Source organism: Pteropus vampyrus, unplaced genomic scaffold, assembly GCF_000151845.1.
Source record: "Pteropus vampyrus isolate Shadow unplaced genomic scaffold, Pvam_2.0 Scaffold187, whole genome shotgun sequence".
Classification (NCBI taxonomy): Eukaryota; Metazoa; Chordata; class Mammalia; order Chiroptera; family Pteropodidae; genus Pteropus; species Pteropus vampyrus.
In genome coordinates, this window is record NW_011888968.1 from 534,473 (window position 1) to 547,690 (window position 13,218).

At 65.2% G+C, this 13,218-nt stretch overlaps 1 protein-coding gene across 1 annotated transcript in view; it reads right to left on the reverse strand.

The window, feature by feature from the left end:
• KCNQ1 (potassium voltage-gated channel subfamily Q member 1) overlaps nt 1-13,218 on the reverse strand; it is a 318,108-nt gene that overhangs the window by 86,466 nt on the left and 218,424 nt on the right. Inside the window, exon 16 of the mRNA XM_023537362.1 lies at nt 3,890-3,895. Coding sequence (XP_023393130.1) covers nt 3,890-3,895 — 6 coding nt within the window. The remainder of the gene's footprint in view (nt 1-3,889; nt 3,896-13,218) is intronic.

Here is a 13,218-nt window from a genome sequence, read left to right on the forward strand (position 1 = left end):
GCCGCCCGGCGCGCAGGGCTGCTGGGGGGTGACGGAATGTTCCGTGGTTCGGGCACCGTGACGGCAGCAAGGCCCTGGTGATACGCGGTGTGACGCATCACTCCTGAGAGCGGATGGGGGGCGGTGGAGGCTTCTCTGGGGGACAGGCAGGCTGTAGGGGGGAGGACGGGGTCCTGGGAACGCCCCAGTGCCAGCTCTGCCCGCAGCACGTGCTTCTCTGGGGAAGGGCCCTTACCCGGGGCGGCTCGGGCCCGGCCGGGCGGCCTCAGGGCAGCGGCATGGAGGCCTCCAGCTCCCGGTCCGGCTCAGCCCGCACGCTTCCAACCGGGCCCCACGGCACCCCCAACCCAAGGGACGGATCACAGACCTTGTGCCCCGCCGAGCCCTGGTCTCGCATCCTGCCATGGCTCCCTGTTGCCTATGCCATGAAGCCCTCCCCGAGGGCAGCCTGCTCAGCCCCTCACGACCGGCCCAGACAAAACACAACGCAAGCTCCGGGCACTCTGGGTGAGTCCGGGGGTCACGCGCTGTCTCCCCCTAACTTGTCCATCTTAACGTTGGCGGGGAGGCAAAGGATCCAGAGACGGGGCTTGAACAAGGGCCCGAGAGAATCCCAAACTGATTCCTGGGCTGGGTCTCGGCCGGTTTGGGCAAATTCCTTGAGCCTTGGAGGCCTCGGGAGCCGGAGGGCCCCACGGGACAGAGGTGAGGTGGCCCAAGGCTTCACTGTAACAAAGACACGGCCTTGGGGGCACACGGAGCCCAGGAACGCCGTCTCTGCTGCGGAGATGCTGGGGGACGGCTGGGGCCGGGCTCCGGCTCTTCTGGGGTGCGTGAGGGTGGTCCTGGCACCCGGGGTGGGGGCACCCCAAACCGGGTGGGCAGCCTGACCCTCAGGGGCCGCCTGTGGGGAGCTGGTCGGAACGAGCCGGTGAAGAAACACAGCCTTGTCCTGGCTACGCCCCTGCACGGGCCTGGGCGAGGGCTGTGTGTGAGCGGAGGGCTGGGGGGGACCCCATTTAAACCCCGGGGAGATCACGAGGACGTCTGCTGCAGGCCGTCGGCCCTCGGTAAGCGGAGGGGGCTGGCGAGCTGGCCCACCTCCAGCGGCACGGCCGGGGGTCTCCTCGGCTCGCAGCCCCCCAATGGTGGCGCATCAGAAAGGGCCACGCCAGAGGAACTGCTGGGAACTTGCTGATTCAAACAAAGGAGAGAAAGGTCCTGAAGGATTCCAGAGGCTTCTTCCTGCCCTCGTCTAGAAAAGTGATTTGTGTGCGTTTCCTTCCAGGAGCCTCGTGAGTTATGAGCCACCCCTGGCCCCGGCCGAGGCCCCTGAGGCCCCAGTTCCCGGGGAGGATGCTTTGCTGAGACCAGCAGGGTTCCCACGAGGAGCCAGCCACCTCCAGCTGGGTGACCCCGGGGGTCAGAAGCCAGAAGGTTCTACCAGGCCCCCTGGGACACCTTGGGGGAAGCTGAGCGGGCCTCCGGCACAGGAGGAGGTCAAGTGCGGCCCCATCCTGCCGCGGCGGCCTCCTCCCCACTGTCAGGGTGGGAGGCTGAGATGCTCTTCCTGGCCCGGGCCCTGTGTCCTGGGGCAGGAAGCGGAGCGGATTTCTGTGTGGGTGCTGATGGTGGGACTCCTGCACTGGCATTTGGGGGGGGACCCTGTGTTAGATGTCCCACTGCCTCTCCTCCCCGCCACAGACCCCCCAACCTGCCAGGTTACTCACGAGCCCAGCGGCTGCACCTCCAACCTCGTGACCACAGCCCCAAGGCCAAGAGCTCCATCCTGTCCCAGAGACCCCACCTGGATTCTGGCCCCAGCAGAGCTAGGTGGGGTACCTAGGCGGGGGTATCTGGCTCCTCCTCTGTCCCCTGCTCTCTCTCTCACCCCGCCTTCGTGCAGCCCCGAGTTCTGACGTGCACGTTTTAATGGCTGCGTGGCCCCACTGTGCTGGTGGAGAAGCCACAGTCCTGGGGGACATGGCTGTGTGTCCCCACGCCCCTCAGGGGAGCCAGAGCCCCACCTTCAGAGCCCGGCCCCAGCCTGGACCTGGGGACCCCACATTCCGGGCTGCCTGAGGGCTTCCGCACCTCCCGTGGAGTGCGGGGCCCAGACCCCTGCCTGGGCCTGTTACCAGACTCGCTCACCTAGGACTCAGGCCACCACGCCAGCTCCCAGCCTGTCCCCTGGCCTAACTGGAGGGAGGGCTGTGCAGGGTGGTCCCTCCAGGCTATTGGGTGCCCACCCGCGGGAGGCACCTGGGGGAGCCCCATGCCTGCAGTGAGCTCCAGCCCCCCTTAGATCCTCCCAACACACACAACCGCTGTCGCTGGACAAGCACGGCACGGACGACCCTGAATGCACACGGAGAGGCCGGCGCTGGGGTGGGCCGTGCGGGCCGGGCGCACTGGCTTGGCCGGCTGTCCCGAGTGGCTCTTTCTTTGTCCCCCTCGGTCTGGGGACACAGGAGACTTTGTCCCATTCCCCCTTCCTCAGGGACCGGGGGTTGGGTAGGTTCCTTCCTGTCTAGTTCTGGGCCTTCCCTAGGCCGGGCAGAGGACACGAGGACGGCCTGGGCGTCCACAGGGAAGAGGTGGCCTGTCACCCTGCCGGAGGCCGAGGGTGGATGCGGATCGGACGCTGTTTTCAGCGCCCAGGGCCCAGGCCACGCCCCTGAAGAGTCCCTGTGTGTGTGTGGGGGGGTGGGGGTCCCCGTGTGTGTGTGGGGGCCGGGTGGCCAGTCTCAGGACTTGTTTTGAGATGCAGACGTTATCTTTGGGGTCTGCTGAAGTGGACCCCCCTGCTCACTGTGTTCCCAGGACGCCGCCCAGCCCTGGAGACGGCCCCGTCCGCCCCCCCCGCCCCGGCCCCGCTGCAGGAAGCCGACCATGGTGCCCGCACCGCCCGCGGCCCGGCTCCCTTCCGCCCGGGGGAGCGTGTGGGGCCCGGCACGCTTCTGAGGGCCCCGTCTTCCCGCGGTCACGTTCCCCGCGGCTGACACACAGCAAGTGCCCGGCGGACAGGAACAGGAACAGACCCACGGTGCCGGCGGCTCCAGCCCCCCCGGGGTGGGGGCTGGGCGGCGGGCGGCGGGCCGGGCACGCTGGCCGAGGGCAGAGTGCCGGGCAGGGCTCTCCGGGTCCACCACCCAGCCCCCCCGCCCCCCGAGGGAAAGGAGAGGTTAATAAACCAATTACTTTGGGCAACGAAGCAAAATAAGCCCCATTAAACTAATTAACGCCCTTGCGCAGCCCCCACCGGAGAAGACTAACAAACTGGGCTATGTCACCATCCGGCGATTTCTTTCTAAGGCGTTTCTTCATCCTCATCCAACAGCACAGTTTAAGGCTCTGTTAATACTTTTAAGACAGGCTCAATGCCAGACTAATTAGATTTGCATTTCCACCGTGGGCCCGGCTCGGCGCGGATGTGCCCAGCGAGAGGACCGAGCAGGGGCCCGGGGCCAGCACCCGCCTCTGAGAAGGGGCCGTGTGCGGGTTCCCACGTCTGGGCTGACGGCGCCCGCCCCCCGCTTTCCCGCCCCCACGACCGGGGCCCGGGCTCCGGCGCAGGGCCCCGCCCTGCCTCTGCCCACCCTGGGGCTCATGGGGACACCGGGCGATCTGGGGCCCCCGAGCCACACGCCGGCGGGTCCGAGGTGACGACACGGGAAGCGGGAGAAGAGCCGCTGGTGGTGCTGACGGGTGCTGACAGGTGCTGCCCGGCCGGGCGGTCGAGGTCGCGTCCCAGGGAGAGGCCACGCTGGGGGCAGGTGCCTGAGCTGACCGGCCGAGAGAGTGCCGCGCCCCTGAGGCCCCCCTCCCAAACCCACAGCCCGGTCTAACCGAGGCACGGGCCCCGGGTGCGGGCTCGGGGACCATGGACTGCGACCTCGGCCAAGCCAGCCGGGTGGGTTCCGGCGTCCAGCAGGGGCGCGGCCCCAGGTGGGCAGAAGGGAAGCGACAGGTGTGGGGGCGGACGGGCGGAGGCCACCAGCAGAGAGGTTAGATTCGCTTGGCCGTGGGCCGCCAGGACGTGGAATCTGGACGCGAGCGAGCGCCCGGGCCCCTCGAAGGGCCTCAGTCCGAAGGCGGCTGCAGGCGGCTGTGGCTGGTGCCGGGAAGACTCGCCTTCCAGGCGCCTCCGCCTGGATCCCACGGAAGGTCCGTGCTTCAGAACCCTTATCTTCTCCTGTTTTTCCCATCATTTCGAAAGTTAAAGACCATTCTCTGCTGACAGGTCACACCGCAAACACGGCTGGGTCACAGTTTCCAGCCCCGCGGCACAGATTTCTGGAGAGGACAGGCCTCTGCAAGCCCGCTCTGTGACAAAGGCGCTCTGCAGGATACCTTTGACGGGCGGGGGTGTCCGGGCCGAGCAAAGAGTTCAACGTACGCACCGATACGGCGGTGAAAGATGCAACCGAAATGGCACAAATAAGGATGATTTCAAAAAACGCGGGCTCGCGAATACCCACGGGCTCCTCCCGAATCCGGGGAGGACCGGGAAGCCGGAAACCCCATAAAATAAATTCTTAACAGCTAGCTAGAATGCCCAAACTGGTTTTGGAAGAAATAGAGGACTTGGATGAATACGTATTTAGGACATTAAAACGTAGAGACCCTCTCCCCACGTCATGCCCAGACGGCTCTGTAACGGAGATGAGCTCTGCCGAAGTTCCGCACGCCACCCGACCCTGGGCGAGTTTTCCAGAAGACGGAAAAGGAATAACATTTTCCAGTTCGTTTTAACAGGCTGCTGAGTTTGATTCTGAATCCGTGCAGGGGAAAAAATAAGGAAATAGAATTACAGGCCCATTTCACTTACGACGAGACTTTATAGCGGGAATGCACAGATGGCTCGACACCCGAAATCTATCAGCGCGAGTCTCCCCGTCAGAGGAGAAAGGGTATCGCCAGCCCCCTCGGTACAGACGAGAAGGTTCAAAGCCTCCTAACAGTAAAACGATTAGATCTTCCAAGACCAGGAATATAAAGGAACTCCCTTCACTTGGCAGTTTAGAGACCAAAATCCTAGAATAAACCACCCAATTCGTGGAGCCGTTTTAAATACATTTCCGTTAGGACCCGGGCTGAAGCAAGCGTGCCCACGACCCGAGTCTGCCTGCTGCAGTCCCAGAGACCCCGCTTGATGAAGACAAAGAGAGACACCGTGCGAGGCTTGGGAGAGGAAAGGTAAACCGTGTTGTTATTTGCCACCGCTGAGACCGCCCGCTTAGAAAAGGTCCACACGCCAGAGAGGCCGCGTCACCTGGGCATGCCCGACCCCTGCACGCGTGACCAGGGTGTCCTGGCTCTTGGTCAGCTGGTGGAACGGGACAGAGATTTCGCTTTTTCCCCCCACATTTAATCTGCAAATTTGGTGCCGACCCAAGCCAACTTCCCACGGAAATGAAGACGCTCGGCAAACTTTGAATTTGACAGAGAGGGACTTGGAAAAGGATTAGATCTGGAGGGGCCGGCCAGGTGCTCGGGGGCACCAGGACCAGGCTGCGCACCAGAGCGGCCCCGGCGTGTCCTCCGGACAGCGGAACACCGGGCAGACAAGGCCGCGCCCCGCGGACACCTGGGAACAAAGCCGGCCACTCGTGTGACACGGCTAAGCACCGGGGACAGGCAGGAGAGGCTGGGGAGGGCGCAGTCACTCGGCAGAGCAGCATGGAGGCGGATTCTCACCTAGCCCACGAGGGGTACTTGGAAGAGCCCAGAGACCGACCCCGGTGACAAAAGACAAATCACGACGTTGACGGCAGAAATGCAGGAACCAGCCCCTGACCCCACACGCAGCGAGGCCCCGTGCGTCTGGCGTGTCACAGTGCAGGGAGGACCGCCGTCTGTCCGTCCGGCTGGGCAGCCCCCGTCCTCCCACATGTCACATGTCCCCCCCACCCCGTCGTCTTCCCTACGGAACCCCAAACTCTGCCGACGGAAATGTCCCTTGTCGACTTTTCTGTCTTCAGGCCCTAGGACAGTGCCTGGCACACGGTGCCCAGGATCTAGTGGCAAGTGGCAACTCATTGCAGGAAGGAAGGGATGCGGCGGGCACCCAGCGGGCACGCGTGCCGGTCCTGCAGCCGGGCGTGGCCGCCACCAAGCCTCGGCTCTGCCCGGTGCACGTTAAGGCCCCGACTCGGGAGGACCTCGTGTCCCCACCACCGTCAGGTGCTCACTGGGACAGGAGTGGGTGAGGGACACCCCTGCCCCCAGGGGCCCTGCTCCCTCGACGCCCCAAGTAACTCCCGAGCTGGCTGGCCCGTCTGGTGCCAGCCCCACCCAGACCCTTCTCTCCTTGGAGCCCCACGCTCATGTTCACAATGGGGTGTCACCTCCTGTTCTGGGGGAAACAGCAGAGTGGGCCCAGGGGGGTTCTCAGAGGCCAGGATGTAAGCTACAGCTTTGGGCGGGGCCCCCAGCGGTGGCCTGGACGGCCTCATGGAACACACGGGTGACAGACCTTCCCCCTACAGCTCCTCAAGCAGAGAACCTGGATCTGGGCCCCTCGGCTTCCCGTTCCTAGTCTCCCCCGCCCCAAACCCGCAGGCCCCTAAGAGAAGCCTCTCAGCACGTGGGGCGGGGCGGGCAGGCGGAATGCTCGCAGGCCGCAGGCTCCCCCGCTGGCTGGGGAGGGCTGGGGAAGGCAGTGGCCTCACAGGGCTCCAGAAGCTCCAGCTGAATGCAGGCCACACTTCCTGAACCCTTGCTGGGCCCCGGCCCCAGGCCTCACAGTTTTGGGGAGAAAGAATGTGCCCCAGGACAGAATAAGCAGTTGATTTTCAATGTGACGTGGGTGCCAGGAACAACTGGACGGCTGATGTCCCAAGCCACACGGAAGAGGGCAGGCAGAGGGGGTGCGGAGCCCAGGCCTGGGGTTGGGGGAGGCCGGGTGGGGCGGGGAGCAGGCCCTCGTCCTGGCACCGCCCCCCGGGCCCAGCAGAGGACACCTGTGTAACCTGTGCTCAGACACCTCGCCCTGCCGGACAGACCGGCTGGCCCAGCCACGGGCCACATTCCTTCCCCGAGGCAGTGTGGGGACTGGACAGGCGTCCGAGGCCACTGCTGGGGGCCCCTGGCACTTGGGCAGTAGACGATGGGTCATCAGAAAAGTGAAAGGTGGGACCTGCGGATTTGGTACACGGCAGCTTGGACCTGAGACGTAGCCGTGCGCGCCCACCGAGGCCCCCGCTGCGCCCCACACCCGCATGTAGCTCGGATTCCTCGGCCTTTTCTTCCTGGGCAGGGAGAGAACTAGCAGGTCCTCCCGGGGGGGGCCTGACGACCGGCTCGGTGGGGCTCTCGCGGCGCCCCTCCGCGTGCTCCCAGCTGTCCCCCCACCCCTCGCCTGCCGCCTCCCCGAGTACTCTGCCACACTTTCCCAGAGCTGGGGTCCACGTCCGTGGACGTTCCTTGACCGCTCACAACGGCACCCGCCTGGCCACACCCGAGGGATCCGGGGAGCAGGTGGGAAAGGGCAGCGTGTCCGAACCACGGGTCCTTGTAACTTCATAAAGCAGCCAAGATCATCATAATGATGACATTATTATACAATGTCTTTTACTCGTGATATATTTTTCTGCATATTTATTAAACTTATAAATCACTTATTCGATTAATCGTGATTGACACAATAATAATAAAATCACTTATAACAGAAGACAATCGATTAGAATAGAGAACATCACAGTGTGTGTGCGTGTCACCAGGAAGTGGGGCCTTGCCCCTGGGCTGTGACCGGTGTGCCACACGCTTCCCGGAGGGCATCGTGTGCCACACGCTTCCCGGAGGGCAGGGGCCTTGGGAGGACGTGGTGGCAGTGCTCACATCTGCCTGCCTCCGTGCGGGGCCCTGTGGCCCAGGCAAGCCAGGCAGGGCTGCCGTCCCCCAGGACACAGCCGGACAGCAAGCCCAGGCTGCAGCAGGACAGGCCGCGAGGGCCGGGCAAGGGCCAGAGCGATTTCGAGCCTGCTGGTGAGGGAGGGGGCGGGAGGCTGGGGGAAGGGGCTTGAGTGACGCTTCAGGGGTGGAGAAAGACACTCGTCACACCCTGCCACCCACCCTGAGCAGGAAGCGCTCAGAGTGCTGCGGCCAGGAGACCCCCAGACACAAACTCGGTCCCCACGTGGCCAGGGGGGCATGGGAGTCACAGTTCCGGAGGAAGCAGAGCCATCACCAGGGTGCCATTCACTCCGGTTTGCTGGGCTGTCCCAGATCACACCAGGTATCCACAAGTGACCGTTAAGGAGGTCCCCTTCCCTCTCAAATGTCATCGCCCCGGTCTCCTGGCTCAGGGTCACCTGGCAGTGACCTGCCTCCATTTCGATGCTTATCAAAGCCAGCGTGGACCAGCAACCTTAACAAAGAACGCTGAAAATTCAAGAATTCCACCTCGGGGTTTGGGCAAAAAGCAGACTCTCGGGTCTGAGGAAAGAGCAAACCACCCCTGGCCTCCTGAGGGTCCGCCCGCGACCTGGACTTTCGTGTGGCCGCGGTCCAGTCTCGCTGGTTGCCACCCCACCCAAACCCAGAGGCCTGGAAGCGCGGGGCTGGCCCGCCCGCCCGCCCGCCCGCTGGGCCCCAGGCAGCGCCGTGCTTTGCTTGGCCTGCGTTTGCTCGGCAGCCCTGTGCAGGAGGCCCCGGCCCCTCGCAGGCAGGCGGCCGAGCCGCGGAGCGTGGGGGAGGGGAGGGAGGGAGGGAGGGAGGCGGCGAAGGCGGGGGGCTCCTTCTCTCCTGCTCCAGGGCTCTTGTTTGCAAAGCTCCCGGAGGACCCTGCGGGACAGAGCTGGACAAACACGGAGCACCCCCGGCCCCAGAAAAGCCAAATCTGTAAACATCCCCCACCCCCCACAGCATTTTTGCCGCTGATTGATTCAGCTGCAAAGTGCAAACTGCATCGAGAAAGGGCAGCGGGGGGCCTGGGCCCCCAGATCAGCGATCAAACGAACCTTCCCGTAAGGCAGCACAGCTGGGTGGCCATCGCCCTGCTGGACAGAGGGCCCTGCCTGCCCCACCCGGCGCCCTGGCCAGGTGGCTGCGGGGGCCCAGACAGCCGGCAAACGGGCACGCCGGGCCCAGTGCCTCAGCCACCAGCCTCCTCCTGCGGGGTCTGAGCTCCGGGCACCGGGCAGCCCCCACCCAGACTGTTCTGCCCATCTCGTGGGGGCTGATTCCAGTCGGCACGGCCTGGGGTCCGAGCCGCTCGCTGCTGGGAAGGCAGGAAGGGCGGCCGTGCTGCGCCAAGGGCAGGCCAGTCTGGGAAAGCCGCCGTGTCTTCAGGACTTACTTTTCTCCCCTTCACCTCGTCACGGAGGACAGTCTAATGGTGTCACCGTGCCCAGCAGAGTGTCACTCAACAGTCAGTGCTGAGTGACGAACGGGACGGAGTCCCGGGGGCTTGGGAGACGGCCCGGGGAGGCACCGCCTGGCCCTCCAGGGATGCACGAGAGCGGGGTTCGGCCGGGAGAGGGGTGGGCCCCCCGGGAAGGGCCCAGGGTCCCCGGGAGAGGCCCCAGCTGGCCCTTTGAGGCTGCACACCTGCCAGCGGCCACCTCCACTCGCAGTGACAGAATGAAATAACCTCAGGCAAGTGGTGGCGGAATGTTTCAGAACGTCCTGTCGGTGACAGAGGACCTCAGGGGTCGGGACAGAGACCCAGGCGGAGTTGAGCCGGGAGGGCCGGGATCTGGCCAGGGGTGGGGCACCCACACTCCTGCGGCTCACAGGGGCCTGTCCCGCCTTTGAGACCCGCCTCCCGGACCCCGGTCTGTGGGGCCTCAGTGTCCCGTCCATTCCCATCTGAGGCAGTACAGCCAGAGGTGGCCCGGGGAGGTGCCGGGAGACGCAGGGGACCCTACCCCACCCTGGGCACTGTGCTGACCAGAGCAATGGCCCCCAACGGTGTCCACGTCCTGGCCGCTGGAACCCAGGACACACCTGCTGCGTAGCACGGGGGAGGAAAGGCTGCCGGGCAGGTGGCCTCGGGCAGGGAGGTCGCCCGGGATAGTCCGAGTGGTGTGACCACGACGCCCCGGGGCGCTGTGCTGCCCGGCCAGGTTCGGGGCCTGCTGGGCAGACTTCAGAGTCGGCATGCACTGTCCCTGGGCAGGGCCGCCCCGCCCTCACTGCCTGTCACTGACGCCGTGTCTTTGAACACCTGTGCCACTGTTTACTCGGCATTTTCTTTTAAACAGACTCTGTCTCCTTATCTGAGTGTGTGTGGAAGCCAGAGCAAGTCACTCTGAATAGGTGGCGGTTGTCAAAACACACACACAATAAAGAGTAGCAGCGTCTGCATCTGCTGGTTTCCTGCCCCGTCCAGGCGGACGTGCGATTGCTGGGCCCCAGCCCCGCTCCTGCCTCTGCTGGGGGCTCCCCCAGGCACTGTCCCCAGAGGGAGGGCCCCAGAGACCCCAGCAGCCCACGTCGCAGGAGAGGGACTCAAGCCCAGGTGTCCCTCGCGGCTTCAAGGCAAACTGAGTCACGCCGGCCCCACTGGGCACAGTTCTTGCTGCTGAGGGCTGAGGCCCGGGGTGGTGGCCTTGGTGCCCGGGTGGGCTCCCCGCTGCCCGGTGTCTCTGGGAGCTCTCACCACGTGCCTATACTCCACACTCAGAGGCCAGGTCCCTCTTGGGGAAGCCTCTGGGGGATGGGCTCAGAGCACCTCCCACCACGGGCGCTGGGTCAGCCCATCCAGCCTGGAGAGGGGCCCCTACCCCCACGGCCTGCCCCGATAGCTCACATGCAGGATGCCAGCCTCACAGCCAGCCCAGGAGGCTGAGCCAGCATCATCCCCACGTCACAGGGAGGTTAAGATGGCAGGGAAGCCCTAACTAAAGGTGGCACGGTGGCCTCCGGGCTTGCACTGCGCTCTGCCACCTCTGGCCTCTGTTCCTAGCAGGAGTCCCCACCCGCCCAGGCTGGTGAGTGACAGCCAACGGCACGCCTGCCACTGGCCATTGGCACTCGCACTGCACCCACGACGACAGAGGCGGCCCGGCCCGGCGTCCAGTGACAATCCACCTGTCGCCCCGCACAGCTCAGGCCCTCGCCTGAGGGCAGACACACCCCGCACGGAGGCCTCGGCCTGGCCTCGTCTCGGCCCCACTGGCTCTCCCTGCGCTCACAACCCCGAAGGGCAGAGGCCGGGGACCCGAGCCTGGCCACCACTTCTGGGCGGGGGGGACAGCGAAGCCCAGAGCGTGTGGCTTCGAGGTGCTGCCACGGTCACCCCCTTGGTGGCCTCCAAACTCCTGTGGCCGGCTGGCTTGCCAAGGCCGGGGATGGGGGAGGGCAGTCGCCAAGCACGTGGTCTGCTGAGCGGGCAGCCTGGCCCGGCTGGGGCTTCAGGAAAATCAGAAGTCCCCCGCCCCGCACCTGGAGGCCAGGCCTTGCACTCTGGAGTCCTCTGGGATGGGGCGGGCACAGGCTGGCCACCTCTGGCATCCAAGCACACCGGGCTGCAGCTCCGGCTTGTCCCACGGCTGGACCGGGGTCTCTGCCCTCCCCGGGAAGGCCCTGGGCAGCCAGGCTGAGTGTCAGTGGCCCTGTCACCTGTGTTTGCTCTGTCCGGCCCTAGCCTGGAAGGGACTTTCCGCCTCTTGTCACACACAGTGCAAGCGTCGCATCCTCAGGGAGCCTTTCCTGGTCACTGTGGCCTCATGACAAAGCTGCTGCCCACGCCCTGGGCCAAGACGCCTGCTGTGCGACCTGCCCCCCCAGTGTGGGGGTTCGCCCCGCCCCCCTTCCTTCGTCTCTTTCCCCCTCCCCACTGTTCAAAGCTGGCCTCTTCTCCTTCATCGTCAGCTGCATTTCTCATACTGACCACAGGCTGAGGGTCAAGGTCTGGCTGGGGCATTCTCCTTTGTCACGGGAGGGTGGTACTGCTCTCCCCTGACCCCCGAGAGAGCACGGCCTCGGTTCTGTGCGCCAGAACGTCCCTCCCGGGGCCAGGCAGGCACCCACGCCCTTGCCCGCCCTTGGGGCAGCCCCCAACCATCCCAAGCATCACGATGGCCACAGCAGGCTTCCCTTCTGAAGGCCTGTGGCGCGTCTCAGATGCTCCGCGGACCCAGCATCCACGGCCCCCCTCACAGCGCGGCCCCCGCCCCTCAGGGCGAGGTGGACGCAGCGTGGCAGTCACTCCGCAGCCACCTCGAGGCTCCTGGGCCGACCGGCCGCCGCGTTCTGTGGTCCGCCGGAGCCAGGTCTGGACCGGGCTTCCGGCCTTCTGCATGAACGTTCTGGACCATGCGCGGAGTCCAGTGGAACCACGTTGGGATCATAAATGTAATTAGGAGATTTTTATTTTCAAGTAGCACTTCCGAAATCTATAAAATTAAGCTAATATACTGATTTTTAAAACACAAGAATTTTATTACTGCGAGTCAGAGTTTGCCAGCCCACGAGGCCAGGACTAAGTCCCTGCGGGTCTCGGGATCCCACTGGCCCCTGGCTGCCACTGCGACCGGCACCGGGGACAGAGCAGGGGGGCCGGGGCTCTGCCTCCCTTTCCTGCCTCCACCCACGCTGCTCCCCCTCGCCCCTCACCTAGACTCACACCCCTTGCGCCCTCTCAGGTGACCCCAGAGACGGAACCCACCTCGGACCCCGCTTCCCTGTCTGGGCGCACCCCTCCTGGCCCACCTCCCCCGGAAGGTCCCACCCAACCCTAGGCCTTCCCTCGGGACCCTGTCTGGACCCCATTTTTGGAATGTGGTGCCCCTCCCCTCCTCGGGGGGTGTTGCAGGTCTCGGGGTACAGAGGTCCATCCTAGGGCACTAAGGACCCCCGGGGAGGGCGGGCAGGACAGCGTTTCCTGCCCACCCTCGGCCAGCACCTCAGAGGTGACCTGAGGCTGACCTGGGCTCAACCCCGGCTCCCCACAGCACTGTGGGGTCCCCGAACCTTGAGTGCCTTATGTCAACGGAGTCCCTGGCCTACAGCATCACCCCGCCCAGCGCCGCACACGACACCGAGGCCAGCGCAGGGGCCCAGCGGGCGCCACGCAGGCAGCAGACGCAGGCGCAGGAGGACGCCCTTTGCTCTGGGCCACGCCCGTGTCCGTCGACAGCCCCTGCCCACTGGCTTTGTCCGGCGGGAGACCACCAAGCGACACCTGGAAGGGGCTGGGTGGGGTTTGCTGGCTGCAGCACAGCCTGAGCCAGCCTGCGGCGGCGTGGGCATCACACTGCTCCTCCGAGG